General features: G+C 53.5%; 6 protein-coding genes across 6 annotated transcripts; 3 read left to right on the top strand and 3 right to left on the bottom strand.

Moving 5' to 3' along the window:
* Positions 1–27: 27 nt before the first annotated feature.
* On the bottom strand, positions 28–1043 carry A1O1_08325 (4-nitrophenyl phosphatase; the record flags this gene model as incomplete). Its single annotated transcript, XM_007729187.1, has 2 exons — positions 28–894; positions 978–1043. 2 exons carry the CDS (start codon positions 1041–1043, stop codon positions 28–30), a joined length of 933 nt encoding a protein of 310 aa, XP_007727377.1.
* A 398-nt stretch (positions 1044–1441) lies between these two features.
* Positions 1442–3030, bottom strand: A1O1_08324 (aspartyl aminopeptidase; the record flags this gene model as incomplete). The annotated part of the gene is made up of 2 exons (XM_007729186.1): positions 1442–2851; positions 2902–3030. The coding sequence occupies 2 exons, from the start codon at positions 3028–3030 to the stop codon at positions 1442–1444; spliced, it is 1539 nt and encodes a 512-aa protein (XP_007727376.1).
* A 1485-nt stretch (positions 3031–4515) lies between these two features.
* A1O1_08323 (cell division cycle 20-like protein 1, cofactor-APC complex) lies at positions 4516–6321 on the top strand (the record flags this gene model as incomplete). The annotated part of the gene is made up of 2 exons (XM_007729185.1): positions 4516–4796; positions 4851–6321. 2 exons carry the CDS (start codon positions 4516–4518, stop codon positions 6319–6321), a joined length of 1752 nt encoding a protein of 583 aa, XP_007727375.1.
* Positions 6322–7136: 815 nt separating this feature from the next.
* A1O1_08322 (uncharacterized protein) lies at positions 7137–8480 on the bottom strand (the record flags this gene model as incomplete). The annotated part of the gene is made up of 1 exon (XM_007729184.1): positions 7137–8480. One exon carries the CDS (start codon positions 8478–8480, stop codon positions 7137–7139), a length of 1344 nt encoding a protein of 447 aa, XP_007727374.1.
* A 1052-nt stretch (positions 8481–9532) lies between these two features.
* A1O1_08321 (uncharacterized protein) lies at positions 9533–10666 on the top strand (the record flags this gene model as incomplete). The annotated part of the gene is made up of 2 exons (XM_007729183.1): positions 9533–9654; positions 9748–10666. The coding sequence occupies 2 exons, from the start codon at positions 9533–9535 to the stop codon at positions 10664–10666; spliced, it is 1041 nt and encodes a 346-aa protein (XP_007727373.1).
* Positions 10667–12952: 2286 nt separating this feature from the next.
* Positions 12953–14764, top strand: A1O1_08320 (uncharacterized protein; the record flags this gene model as incomplete). Its single annotated transcript, XM_007729182.1, has 1 exon — positions 12953–14764. The coding sequence occupies one exon, from the start codon at positions 12953–12955 to the stop codon at positions 14762–14764; it is 1812 nt and encodes a 603-aa protein (XP_007727372.1).
* Between the last annotated feature and the right edge of the window lie 428 nt (positions 14765–15192).

Raw genomic sequence — 15192 nt, 5'->3', positions numbered from 1 at the left:
TCTGACTTCTCTTTGCAAGCAGCCGGGTCACTCGCCCTCTAGCAGATCTCCCAACTTGTCCACGTAGTAATGCGGTCGAACATCGCCCTCGAGAAACTCTTCCTTCGTAGCCACGCCGGTCAGGACGCCCAAAGTACCCCCGAGCTTGCCTTCCAGACCGAAGCGGATGTCTGTATTGGTCCGGTCGCCGACCATACAGGCCTTGCTTCTCTCGAACTGGAACTTGCCCTCAATGGCATCCATCATGGCCTGGTTGGGCTTCCCAAACGCCATGGGCTCCTGGCTGCCCAGCATCTTGACCAACGGCGCACTGATCGACCCGGCTCCGGGAAAGAGGGCGCCGGCAGATGGGAGAGTCGAGTCCAAGTTGGTGGCCAGAAACAAGGCGCCACGTTGGATGTAGTGGTAGGCGTAGCACAGCTTGAGGTAGTTGAAGTGGAAATCCAGGCCTACCAGCACCACTCCAACGTCTGGGTCCAGCACCGACGGGTCACCTGCAGCCAGCAGCTTGTAATCATCGGGCGTCACCTCGCGCCTGTACGCGGGATCCGTACCTCCGAGATACGAGATGCCCTCGGACGCCAACTCGGTCTCGATGCCTGCCTCGCCCACCACAAAGACCTTGTTCCTCTTCTTCACCTCCGGATGCGTCTTCGGGAGGATCCTCGAGATGTAGATGCTGGCCGAGTATGAGGACCCAAAGACCTCTTCTACCGTCGCTGGGATGCCCATGCTTTCGAGCTTCTTGCGGTAGTCCTCCCTCGATTTGGTCGAATTGTTGGTCACGAACACCACCCGCTTGTTCTTCTTGCGCAGCATCTCCAAGGTAGGCACGCTTCCGGGGAAGAGGTGGTCGCCTGACCAGAGGACGCCATCGCAGTCGAAGAGAAAGACCTGAGCATCATGGTCAGCATTCGTTGGTCTCAAGTCCGGCCGCAACAGAAGCAGGATTCAAGGTGGTTCGTAGAAACACGGACATCGTACTTGTCTATGAATTGATGGATGGCATCCTTCTTGCCTGTGAGGTATTCGGGCGTTGACATGGCCGCAAGAATTTATGGAAGGTCACAGTATGCGGCACGTTCCAGGACAATGGTGAAGGTTGCTCAGCGAAGTGAAATCAAAGACTCACGGGAGGTTGTTCTGCGGCTTCCTCATCATGGCACAATTATTATCATTTATCTATAGTATCATCAATGCGTCACCCTCATCTCCACAACCTGATTGTACTCTGGTACTAGTATCTGGGTATAATATGGCTCGACCAACATCTGCAATTCCCAGTCCCGGTGGCTTCAGCGATCATGTGTGAACCCCCTGAGTCGGCCCTTCTGGCATAATGTAACTACCCTTTTGTCTTTTGGTACAATCTTCTGTGCTCCACCCCCAAGCCCCGTGTTGCTTGATCACGTTCGCTTGCGGGCAATGGAAAAGCCGCCGTTCAGTCTACCAATATCGTCTTCTCCAGCCGGGAGTAATGCTGGAAAAAGCTACTGAACAGTCGAACAGCATGGTGAACATCGTCCGCACCGCCCGTCTCACGGCAGCTGTGCATGGAGAGCTGCGGGTTGCCAAGATCGAGTGTACGAGCCCCAAGATGAGCAGATAGCATCGGGCCAATTGTGCTTCCACAGCTGGAGTCGTTTCTCACCACAAACAATTGCAGCGGCACTCCCTCAGGGTCAGTCTCGATGACCTTAGGTGCCTTTCGCGCAACCTCTTGGAGTAGAACAATGCCAGGCGAGTTGGTGGCATACCTTGCATTCGCATTGATTTTGATCACAGGGCCCTGGTTCATCTCTGGCCGGTGATCCGATTCGTACTTGCCTCCATAGTTGGGGTTGACGGAGTGAGCCATGTCTGCCGAGAGGAGGAAGGAACTTGACAGCGTCTGCTCGTAGGCTGTAGACGTGTCCGTCTCATCGACGCGATCGTACGATTGCTCGGAGCTGTCATCCACGAATGCTGACGCGGGCAAAACAGAGAGCCGGCGTATTATGGCTGGCAGCATCATAGAGAAAGCTCCCTGCGCCGTCATGCTTCCGATTTCCTCGTGGTCGAAACAAGCGATCAAGCGTATGGAGGATTCTTCGTCAAGTGCTGACGGCTCTTCAAGCGAACGTATCAATCCCAGCGTTGCACAGTATGTTTGGTTCAAATTGTCGAGCCTTGCTGAGAAGATGAATTCGTCGTTAAGGCCGCCCAGACAAGCCTTCTGGGTGTCGTAGAGGACCACTTCAAAATCAACCACGTCTTCTGGTGAAACTCCTGCATCTGAGGCAATTACTTCGACAATTCGAGGGTGATGCCTTGTCGTCAAAGCTTTCAGCGGTGTAAATGGTTTGGTCTCTTCTGTTTCTTCTTCCGCAGTAGTAGCTTTGGACTCCTTATTCTTCTTTTCATCCTGGCGCTTGAGTTCCGCGGCGACTAGCCCTGCGATGGGGAATAATTGGGTCTCTTTATTGAAGGAGAACGTCTCCTGCCGATCGAGATGGATGGCAAGGGTCGGAATCCGGAGAATAGGCTTATTGATATGGACCAGCTTTTGAGCCACGTTTCCATCGCCGTCTCGCACCATGACTCTTCCTGCAAGTCCTAGGTCGCGATCAAACCACGTGTGCCACAGGCCGCCGCCATAAGTTTCGACTCCAACTTGCAGAAATCCATCTCCTTGTTTTTTGCTCACCGGCTTGATCCGTAGACAAGGCGAGTCGGTGTGTGCACCTATCATGGAGATCGGATTGCCTGGCTTCCATTTCTTGCCTATTGCGAAGGCTACGATCGTCGAACCGTTCCGCGTAAGAAAGTATTTACCGCCGGGAACACAGGTTGACGACCATGATTGCTTCTCCTGAAGAAACATTAGGTATGGAGCAATAGGAGCAGAGAATACCGGCTGACCTTGATTTCTTTGAAGCCAACCTCGCTTAAACGTTCCTTGACCGACTTCACGGCATGAAACGGTGTGGGGGATGCATTGACGAAATTGAGAAAGTCGGTTGCCATGGCTTTGGAGTCTACGACGCCCATGGTGGAATAGAATCTGGCTCTAGACGGGCGGATGGAGAGGCGAAGGAGCATGTGCTTTCAAGACGCAGCAGTGAGCGTGGTAGATGGACGATCGATAGTACGTAGGTATACCTGTACGCAGGAATAGGATAGGATGCGTATCTCAGCTGGTAGATACGGAAACCGAGGTCGGTGAAGTCAACGTCAGAGCTGGTGGAGCTGGTCGTCGACTTTACGGAGCCCATACGGAAGGGATCCAGAGGGGTGCTTCATTATTATTAAACGTGCCTAAGCTTTAACCCTTGCAGCTGGCCATTCCAGGTGAAGGACAGCGCTGGGGACGCCCAAACAGATGCATTTATTTCAAGTCCCTCGGCTTCCCTGAGGCCTAGGGGCCTAAGGGCCCCCTAGCGTAGCTGTTAGCTGATCGCCCGGGCCAGGGCTAAGGGCCTAGGGGGGCTCTCAGCGTGCCCTGGTTCCTAGCGATGCCCAGAGCTGCCAATCGCTTACAATAGGATAAATGCGCCTGCAAGCCTCATGGAGGGATCCGTATCGCCCAATCCTCTTGTCGAATCAATTGTTTCCCTGCAGCCACCTTTGAAACATCCTTCTCAATGAACCAGAAGCGAAGATCCGAGGTGGACTCTGACACGAGGGGAACAACAATTATCGGGCTCCCTTGCCGCTCAAAACAAAGAGACGCGGTACTGGAGCTCTTCACCTGGTCGCCATCTGGCCGCGTAAAGTGGTTTGTTGTGATGGAGAGCTCTGTAGCTGTTTCTGGCTTCACGTGTAGCGATAGCGACTGAAACCGAAGGTGTCAACACGTCCTATGCTGGACAGGAGATAGAGCGAGAGGTGAACTGCTACTCTGCACATAAAGACATCTCACTGTCGTAGGTACTATCGCAGGTAGTACCTAGTATATGAATTGACATCTGGCATCTGTCGGCGTTCTACTATTTGCACTGCACTTGCACTGCAGTGAGGAGTAGATCCGCTTTAGGAAAGGTCGCTTGGCGGATCCAGAAGCGGCGGAAACCGCCACTGACAGTGAGTCTCTACAGCGGCAGTCGCGGTGCAGTGGCAGTACTACTACTAAGGTAGTTACTACTATCCAGCACTGGCTTCGTCCCTGAATGAATGCGAACGAACATTCACTGCTGCCGCCAAACAGTCACTACCCTATCCACCAACTGTACCATTTCACGTTATAATAGCTGCCATCTACATAGAGGTGCTTTTAATCAACGTCGAGCCATGTCCTCTGTTTAACAATTCGTTCCTCCACTGCTGAGTTCACTGTCTCAGGACGACAAGCGGTCGCGGTTGCGGAGGCCATCAAAACACTGAGCGAGCATATTGATTGTAATCTGGTCACCATTTTGCGATATCTACCATAGCCGTCACTCACCTCACTTCACTTTACTTCCGCCTCAGTTTGGTCTTCACTGTATCGTCACCCGGGCGGACCGATCCCCGTGTTATTTACACAACATCCTCATCATGGCAGACAACTCAACAACTCCCTTGGCTGTCGACACCTCCCACCGTCCTCGAACTCCATCCTTACCTACTCCGGTCGGCTCCAAAACCCCTCCCACGATCTCGAGCAAGCGGTTTCTGGGAAACGACGAGGGCATGTCGGCAATACAGCGTGCTACAGAAGCCATGGAGACGGATGCTCTGCAACGGCGGTTGAAGGAGATCGAGAGCGCAGGAAGGCAGAGAGAGAGAACACCAGGGCGGAGTCCCAGCCGGAAGAGACAGCGAGTTTACGGAGATCGGTAAGATGGCTTTCGCGATCGAATGCCGGACTTCAAGCTGACAGCCATCCCTAGGTTCATCCCCAATAGAGACGGACAAGACTTGCAAGCAAGTTACAGCTTGCTGCACGATGACGGATCTCCAGCCACGCCATCGAGATCAAAGAAGAAGGCTCCGAACGGCGAGCTCCATTTCCAGCGCACCGAAGAAGCCAATCGAACCTATACAAAAGTGTTGCGCAATGAGTTGATGGGCGATTCAGTACCTCAGGACTATCGATCTCTTTCACCGGACGATCTTTTTGGCCGCCGTCAGACTCCTCCCGGACAACCCTCCGCTTCAGCCTTGCCGCCAGCGTCAATCACTCCAACCACTCCTCATAAGAATATGTTTTCGTACAATTCTCCTCAGAAAGTGATAGGGTCGGGCCATCCTACGCCCTCCTCAAGAGCTGGGAAGCATCCAGGCATTATCAACTTGAACGCCAGATCCGACCTGTACTCTATATCACCTATCAACTACTCCTCTCAGTCCATCCTGCAGACCCCCCGAAAGCAGCCTCGACCCATCGCCAAAGTGCCGTACAAAGTGCTTGATGCTCCCGAACTCGCGGATGATTTCTACCTGAACTTGGTGGATTGGGGATCGGCAAACATTCTCGGTGTCGGGCTTGGGTCGTGTGTTTACATGTGGAACAGTACGACGGGCAAAGTGACTCAACTGTGCAAGTTGCCTGACAACGATCTGGTGACGTCGGTCGCCTGGATTCAACGAGGTTCCCATATCGCCGTTGGGACACACAAAGGCTTCGTCCAGATCTATGATGCCGAGAAATCCCGAAGGTTACGGACAATGACCGGTCATTCGGCGCGAGTTGGTGCGCTGGCCTGGAACGACCATATCCTGACCTCTGGATCAAGAGATCGCCTAATCTATCACCGAGACGTCCGCAGTCCCGACCAGTACTTGAGACGTTTGGCAGGACATAAACAGGAAGTCTGTGGACTGCGATGGAACACTGAGGATGGTCAGCTTGCTTCGGGCGGAAACGACAACAAGCTGTGTGTATGGGACAAACTCTCCGAGACACCTCTGTATCGATTTTCGAACCATGTGGCCGCAGTGAAAGCCATTGCCTGGAGTCCTCATCAGCACCACTTGCTAGCATCCGGTGGTGGCACCGCAGATCGCACCATCAAGTTTTGGAACACTGCAACTGGCTCACTAATCAAGGAAATCGATACAGGAAGTCAGGTCTGTAACCTGGCTTGGAGCAAGAACAGCGACGAAATCGTCAGCACCCACGGTTACAGCCAAAATCAAATCGTGGTGTGGAAGTATCCAAAGATGGAACAGGTTGTCAGCCTGACTGGACATACGTTCCGCGTCCTCTACTTGAGCACGAGTCCTGATGGTACCACCGTCGTGACAGGGGCCGGCGATGAGACACTGCGATTCTGGCGAGTATTTGGCAAGAAAGGCAACGAAGGCAGGAACAGTGATGGTCTCTCAGGGAGATTGGGCGATTGGGGCGCCATTCGCTGAACTCCCGAAGACTTTGGTCGAGTGTTGGGATTGAAGGTTACATCAGCGCGAGAACAACAGCACGACTTTCAAAGCCGAGAAAGCGAGGCCAGTACACCACCGAACGGGATGGATAGAGCCACGCAACTGGGGAACGTTTCTGCCACATGTGGTATAACTGTACAGGGTGGTGCACTATTTGTGATACAGACGCAAAATATCTCTGCGGGGCGGATCTGGTGCTGTTTATGCTCTTCAGTCTCTTCGATTCGAGATCAGGGCGGGCACAGGAGATTCACAGCATGTTAGGCAGGCAACAAGCAAGCGAACAATCTTTCGCCATGCAGATGATCATGAACTGAGATGATATGGGAGACACGAGAGACAAACGACATGCTTCTATTCAGATGCAGTGCCATTACAGGCAAAAGGGGGGGAGGGGGGGGGGGGGGGGTTTGCAAGCATGGCGCTGGATTGATATGCATTTAATGGCTCTCATGGATTGATGTTGGCCGGAAAACCCAACCTCAAGTCTCACCTGCTATAGCGGTTATTTTGCTGGTAGCGTTCACAAGCGCAACATGACAAAAGCGTTGCGTCCCATCCAAATGAGACGCAGTGACAGATTTAAAATCAAGTTTGACACCACAGCGACATCAGACTTGGAGTTCCGATTGTGTTCCGTACTAGTAGGTCAATGATTGCCCAGTAAACCCACTGACGACGATCGAAGTACTTTTTCTACATCTGGGAGCTGGAGTGAAAAGGCAAAGTGAAGCGAATCTATCTATACTACTACAGTCCATTTTTGCAAGATTCCAGCGCCTCATTTCGCATCAGAACACCAATTTCCCAGGCTCCACCTGCAACACCGTCTTCACACGCTCCAGGAAGGTGCGTGCTCGCTTCTCCTCTCCCGCCGGCACCGTCAGGCTAAAGACGTTCACGGCGCCATCCGCGGTCGACAATCTCGGGCTCGACGAGGGCAATGGGCTGCGCGATGACTGCTTCGGCACGGCTTTGCCAGATAGAATATCGATGATGTCGGGCTTCTTTGCCGCTGCTGCAGGGCGCGGGGCCGGCTTCTTGCTGGGATAGCTGGGCAGGGCGTCGATCTGCGGGAGATAGGTGCCCCTGGACGTCGAGGGGACGGTGTCCAGGCCCAGCACGGCGTTGAAGAGGTCGTCGGCGGAGGGTTTCTGGCCCTTCGGTCTCGGCAGGTCGTCATTGGCAAGGTCGACGGCACGGGCAAGGAAGGTGGAAAGAGGAACAGTCACGCCCAAGGTCTCTTGGATCCGGTGTTGCACTTTCAGCACCTCGGCCAAGGAAATGGGCAGACTGACGCTGGTGACTTTGGGAGGTTCTGGTGCGGCTGTCGCAGCAGCAGCGGCCTCGGCGGCGGGTTTGGCGGCAGACTGCACGACCTTGATGTTGCTTAGGTCCAGGTGTTCGAGGTGTTCTATCCGTTCGGCCAGTTTAGCCGTGTATTCCGGGTCAATCGTGCCCAGGTAGGCGAGGACGTCGCCCTTCAGGAGGCGGCCGTTCGGGCCAGTGGCCGGGATCTTGGGGACCTCCTCGTCGGGGACATGGTTCTCGTGGATGAGGGCGATCACCGACGGATACAGAGGGTACTTCGGGTTCTGGCCTGAACCGCGCGGACTCGTGAGGGGCCTGTCCTTTGCCGGCCTCTTGTTCTGGGGAGTGCCCTTGACATCCTTCTCGACGCCAGAGCTCGCGTACGAGGAATCTTCTCCGCCCTTGACGTTGTCTGCTTCGGACTTGACGGGGGTGGAATCGTCCGGGGGGATCTCCAGACTCGAGATGTCGTCGCCGGGGTCGGCGAGGACGGCTATTCTGGTGCCCACTTGGATGCCCTTGGTGCCGTCTTGGGCAAAGATCTTGGCCAACACCCCGTCGTCCTGGGCTTCAACGTCCATTGTAGCCTTGTCGGTCTCGATTTCCAAGATGACGTCTCCAGTGGAAAACGACTCCCCCTCTTTGACCATCCACTTGGCTATACTGCCTTCCGTCATGGTCGGCGACATGGCTGGCATCGTGAGATTATGCGCGGCCAGGTAAGAGGCGGCGGAGGAGAAAGCTCGTCGAGCCTGAGGTTGAGAATGCGCGCATTGCGAGGTCAGTTGGCGGGCCAGGAGCCGCGCTGACTGTCTGCCCGCCATGAGTGCGAGGATCTGGTTTGGCTGCGAAGAAGCAGACTCAATTAGGTTCAAGTGACAAGCTGCTCAGAGGTTGCTTCAAGAGATCCCCGAGGGGGGAGGGCAAAGAGGTGTAGAAATTGGCTGCGCGGCTGGATGTTGGGTGAGGACTTTGAGCAGCTCGACTTTCTTTGAGCTCCCAGCAATACAATAATGGCAGACTCCGGAGGTCGAAGGTTGTCGGCCGCCGGGTTCCTCTGCAACCTTGCAGGGCTCTTGCTCGCCGGAAAGTCCGATCGCTATGGTCCACCGTATCAGTAGTCGAGACTTGCACTTGGAGATTGTTATGATCGACAGAAATATCTATACCGTGGAGCATTTTTCGATACGCGCAGACACTCTTTTCTCGTGTCAGGCTGATGAAGCACTGGCCTAGTAATAACCGCCCTCAACAACTACATCCCTTATATCTAGTGGGAAGTCAAGACGACACTATATTGGAAGCCCGCCTGATCTCTTCTCACCTGCAAAGGAGAATTTTATCAAATCCCCCAATTGCTGACTGTTGAAGGTGGCGGTTTACCCCCTCCTATCACCAAGGGCTGCCCTCGTATTCGGAGAGACTCTTGCTTCTAGACTGCCTCGAGTTGGCATCTTCGACCTATCTACAGTTTGTAGTTCGTGTTGTGTCACTTCTTGGTTGATGGCTAGAAGCATGATCCATGATATCCTACCCTTTCCTCGTAGGTGTTCCACTTAGTCTTTGTCCCAGCAAGCATAGAGTTAATATCAGGAGGTCATTCGCTGGGAACGAGATGCCATGCACGTCCATCACCGGCCGTTGCGGAAGCTCGTTTCTCAAGACCGACTCGAGGAAAGTCTGCACGCAACCTGTTACGTTGACGGGCGTTGCCTGCTACTGCCCGCTGCTGCCAAAGATACAAAATAGCCTTTGACGGCATCGAGTCTCGGCCCGTCTCAGTTTGTGCCCAACACCACACTTACTCACAAGGTCTTCATACTCCTGTATTCATTGGCAGTTCTCTGTATTTCAAGCCAAAGAAGCCAAAAAGATCATGAAAGGCGTTGTCTTCCCCGCGGTCGGTGCTGAGCCAAGGGTTGTGGATGACCTGGAAAAGCCAACTCCAGACGCTGACCAGGTGCTTGTGAAGTCCGTTTGGACGGCTATAAACCCAGTGTAAGTGATCAAAACATATGAGTAGCTTAGAATTTCTTGGACCATCTGCTCTACCTGCTCCTGGAGATGGCCTCTCGTTACTGACAAGGCTAGTGACACCTTTATGAGCGCCTATGGCACCCTCGTTGTGGCATGGCCTTTGGGACTTGGTGTCGACGCTGGAGGAGTGGTGGTCGAAGTCGGAAGCGAAGCAAGAGCAAAACATGGCTTGAGGCCGGGCGACGAAGTCTTTGGCTGCACCAGGCTGGGCTCTCCCGGGTATTCCACCTGTCAGGAATTCTTTTTGATGGATGCCCGTGTCACCATAGCGAAGCCAAAGAACATTTCTCTGGTCGAAGCTGCTACCTTGGGAGTGGCCAGCGAGACTGCTTGTTTGGGATTATTTGACGGCCTCAATATTCCACTGCCCGATCCGAAGAATCTGCCTGCTGTACAGCATGATTGGATCGTCGTCCTTGGAGGAGCAAGCAGCGTCGGCAGATGCGCGATCCAGCTGGCCAAGATCTGTGGATACCGGGTCATCGCCTCTTGTTCGACCAACTCGGCTGGCGTGGTCAGCGGATTAGGCGCTGTTCCTTTCAACTACAAGACTTCACTGGACGAACAAGTGAGCCATGTCATGCAGGCCACATCGGGCAATTTCTCCAGGATCTTTGACGCTGTCGCCGCAGATGATCCAGTGCTGGCCAAGGCACTGTTTAGGGAAAACAAAAGCCCGGAGAAGTTCTTCGCCACCACAAACGACTGGAGCGGCATTGGCGATTTCGAGGGCGGTAACACTCATCTTGTTCAATTGGGAGACGTTGGCAGACCTGAAGCAAAGGATTTGAATGCAAAGCTCGAACAGTATGTACCGGTCATTATTGGACTGCTCGAAGAAGGCAAACTGCGGCCGGGCGATTATGAAGTGGTCGGAAACGGAGGGTTTGAGGATGCCATCAAAGCCTATTCCCATCAGCGATCTGGCGCTGGGGGTTCGCGCAAGGTGGTTGTTAGGGTTCAGGATCCGTAGGTGAAAAGAGCCTTGTTATCGTTGTAGGCCACGAATTGCAGTGTCTTTCGCCTTGCGAGTCGACCGATGCTGGTGCTCCGTGGCTAACATGAATTCCCTGACATGCGGTATGAGCTTCCGGGCCGGAGGAGCAAATGCTCAAGCAAGGGTGGAAGAGATCGTCCGGAGTATTGCTCTGTGGACTCCCTGCCTCGCTGTGAACAGGAATGAGGCTGTCGTTCCCTTACCAAGTGTCACTCTGACAGTGCTTCCGACAATTTTCGGTTTCAAAGTACCATGCGTCGGCCCAGTCACTTGCTACCTACCTACAACGTCGTGGAGCCAAAGAGGACCGGAAACAGGATTCGTTCTTGTCGAGACAATCTGTGTCCTAGTGACCGAAGGATCCACATGACCCTGCAGTTTCTCTGCGCTTCATCCCAAGGAACCCGGGTGGCCTATGCAATCTGGAATCTCCCCTGAAGGAAGGCTGATTTCGATATTTCATCGTCTCTAAACATCCAGGAGTTGTTTGACACCCAACAGGTTCCCTTCTCTTGAGTCTGACCGATATGGATTGCTAGATTTATGACCACGTCGGGAAATGCGGCAAGCATGTATCTTCCAGAAAGTGCCGTGTTGTACCATGGAAGTTGCTGAAAATAGGAGCGACGGCATCCGAAGTATCGCTTGTCCTTGTACGCCCTTGCTCTCGCAGCCGATGCATTGATGTTGGCCATTGTGAGAGTGTACATACTGTTCCTTGACTGGTTAAAAAAGTGTCATCGGCGAACTGCATCCGCGCGGCCGTCGTGATAAGGGAGCACAATGGTATGCATTCTTCCATCTGTGAGACCGACCGTGTCTCCCCTCGTCAATTGCACGACCAAGCGAGTGTTCCATGGCGGGAGGATGTTGATCATTGCCTGTCTCCACGACTGTTCCATGTTATCTGGTACAGCCTCATTCTTGAGTCTACCCACCTCCCTCATATACTTTGTAGACGATAGGAGGTGGCGGCAGCGTCGCCTCAGCCTGACTGGTTGCCTATCAAGGTAGATCGTCGCCACGAACGAGAAGGAAGCGAGAGCGTTCGTGATTTGTAGCCTACGGTTGAGTTAGTTGGTCTCCATCCCAGACCAGAAGGGAAACCTCTGCTCCTTATTGGTAAGACTGGAAACCATCAACAAACTACCAATGAATGCCAGCAATCGACCTGCAAGGTGGCCAGCTGAGGATCCACACCGAGACGATGAATACACCAACACCTACCCAGGTACTAGTATACTAGCAGACCAGTAGAGCGTAAACTTCGGCAATGTTGTGCCTTTGTAAGATTGATGACAAAAACTGTGAAGGACGTTTGTGCTTTGTTTTCATTGCAGTGATGAGAGAGCCCTGCGTGACGACTTGCAGCATGAGACGAAGCAGCCACTGGGGCGCAGGCGCAATTTCCCGCTCTCCCTGTCAATGGTTGGGGAAGAGAGATAAAGGACCCGGCGCTGGTGAGCACGGTAGAGAGAAGTATCCTGACATGCAGAGCTGAAACCGACTTCTTCTCTCGATGCTGAGCCGAAGAAATGGAAATGAGGCTCGCAGCCTCTCCTTCCCAGTCGCAGAGCTCGCGCAGATCGCACTTTCTCTGAGGCTTCCGAGTGTCTGACGAGTGACAGCGGAAGGCGCAACCTGTCCTTCCTCCAGCAGACAGTCAGCATTGAAAGCTCTCCTCGTCTCTCCTTACAACTTCGACAACATCAATACCGTTCTCTTCTCCAAGATTGCAGCAATAGTCCTGTACGAACAGGCAGGCCAATGCAAGCATACCCTGCATCTTTTCCGGATCATTTGTTCCCCTACCGCCACGCTTTCATCGCCGGTTTTGCCAACTGGACCCTGCCATTCACTCACCCGCCGTTGTCCCACCAGCCTTTGGGGGAATTCCCTCGTTCGCTGAGGCGATAGGACCAGCACCGTGCTTGCCTCCGCCCGCGGTTCCGAGCGTTTCCTCCTCTCGGAACGTTGCTAGATCCTCGCCTTTACCCCAGAGTGAAAATGATGCGCCAATCGAAAGCGGCCCTCTCGGAACGATAGCATTTCATGTCGGTCTCGGGAGCATGCGACAAGGAAGGCAGCAGCAGCAGCAGCAGCAGCAGCATGGATAGGGACGATGAACCAGCTGCTAGCCACCAGGAACCAGGAAGAGTTAGAGGAGATTCTATAACAGGGAGGAGTCAGCCACCTGCAGCCACCGCTTATGACTCTGCTGAGCCTTTGTTGTCCTCTGTACCAACGGTCATGAAATCATCCATGTCTTCTAGGGTTGGGTTGCCGTCCAAGAGGCCCGATCCTGCCGAGGAAGATGTCGAATGTCCTTATAGCCCAACCTCCTCCTCCGGGTCATCATGTCATCAGGATATGCAGCAGTCGTCCCAGGGTCAAGCTGCGCAGTCCAGTAACAACGCGTCCACATCATCGACACGAGGAGGGGAGGAGGATCACGAGGAAGAATTGAGCCAGCGTGTGAACATTCCGCCATGTATAAGCAAAGAGGAGCATAGGGCACTTTCTACGGCCATGCCACATCCTCCAGTCACTAAGGAGGGCTTGGAAGAGTTGGACCTCGAGTGGATAACATCCAATATACGCTTGCGCATCGACCTCAACTATGACCACAACCTTGAATTCATGCGTGATCCTGGCGTCAGGGGCGAGCTCAAAAGGCAGGAGGCAAGGAAATACTGGTTAAGTCTCGAGGCAGAGCTCAAAATAATGTACCAACATAACTTCTTACCTTCTTGTGTCGAGTGCGAAACGCAATGCTCGTCCACTCCCATGGAACCAGGTTTCTTCAAACCAAGGTTGCCCGATATGTTGTACAAGCTCAAGGATCTGCTCACCGCCCTGCTCCCAGATAGTGAGCACGACCAGCTTGCTCAATGCCTCGACATCCCTCTCCTTCTACAGGAGCTCTCCCATGGCCTCATGGACATTGTCCGCCTGGCAGGTTGGATCCGTCAACGCGTGACAAGTCACTGTGCCCCCTACAGGGACAAGGCCGCCCATGATATGGCCGACCAAATCAGAGATGGTGTCGAGCGGGGAGACATTGGCGCTCTGGTTGCGGGTGTCGAGAGCTTGTTCGGATTGCTGGAGGCCATGCAACTGGATGTCGCCAATCACCAGGTCCGGAACCTTCGTGGGTCCTTCATCGATGATACAGTCGACTTCCAACGAAAGTATTTTGGGGTTCGCATCGAAAACGGGCATCTGACAACACGCGACAGCCACCGTTGGTGGCTCGTGGCCTTCACGGACCATGGTCAGAACTGCGTGGTATTAGGCGAAACGCTCAACGATCCGCCGTTTGTGTCGTTGATTCATGGGCTGGTGGGACTCTGCCTCAACCAGCTTGCTATCATACCCGAGACTCTGAAATACGACACATCTCGCTTACGGATGCTAAGTGCTGAGATACAGGAGCTTGTACATGTCGAAATATGTCTCGTTGTCTTCAACAAACTAGTTGAGCAAATCCGTGGCTCGGCAGGCGGCAATCCGGGTCTTATGTACGGAGAACTTCGCACCAGACTCATGGCTCTGACCGAGACTGACCCGGCGCTCGACACTACAGTAGCCAGCTGTTGGAAGCGGCATGTGAACGCGGTTACTCTGGAGCTTATGCATTCCGCACTCCGATTCTGTCAAAAGCCGGACTCGACCCTCACTGAAGACCTTGCTGAAACAACGGCGAAGATGTTGGACGAAAAATTTCTGTATGAAGCTCGATTCCGAATTGTCGCTCGAGCAGTTGGCAGAGCACTTGAAGAATGCACATATAAATATGCCAAAGTTTATGAGGGACTGCCAGCGAGCACAATATCTTATGCCCAAAACAGGCTGCGGCGCCGCTTCCAGCCGCCACCAGGATGTCGCTTACTGACAGATTTTGGCATCATGGCGAGCAGATTGGCACACATTGCAGTCATCCACTGGAGGGTTTGGGAGGACCTGGTTTATTTGCGAGAAGATGAGAGCGACGACGATGAGAGCGAGGAGGATGAGAGCGTGGGCGATGAGGACGGCGACATTACAGCGGCACGCGGCGGTGATGCCGAATAATCTGTACAACAAAAGGATGGTTGTTACATGATACCCATTTGCTTTGGTGAAGGCCAGCCGGGGAGTTATAAAGGCGCTGGATCACGGGTCTGCCCATGTATCATCAGGCCAATTTCGGGGTTAGCAACATGGAGTGTCATGATTGCTGGGTGCAAGGAGATAGATATCGACTTGTCACTTTCGTTATAGCAGGAGAAGATTGCTCTCCTAATACAATTAATAGGTGTTTTATATTGATCCCATGTTGGGAGTGGACTGGATTCTGGTTGTCACGTGAGGTCGCTCGAGCTTCGCGTTCAGGGGTTCATACCTACTAAGGTACATACCTCGTAGGTTTATACACTTCAATTGACTTGGGCCTTCTGTCCCTCCAATAAAACCTCGTCCTTTGCGCCAACCTTTTGACAACTTACTGAAAACAACCCGAG

The sequence above is a fragment of the Capronia coronata genome (genome assembly GCF_000585585.1).
Source record: "Capronia coronata CBS 617.96 chromosome Unknown acBCG-supercont1.8, whole genome shotgun sequence".
Taxonomy (NCBI): Eukaryota; Fungi; Ascomycota; class Eurotiomycetes; order Chaetothyriales; family Herpotrichiellaceae; genus Capronia; species Capronia coronata.
Note: the sequence above shows the minus strand (reverse complement) of the source record. Positions and strands in the feature narration are given on the sequence as shown.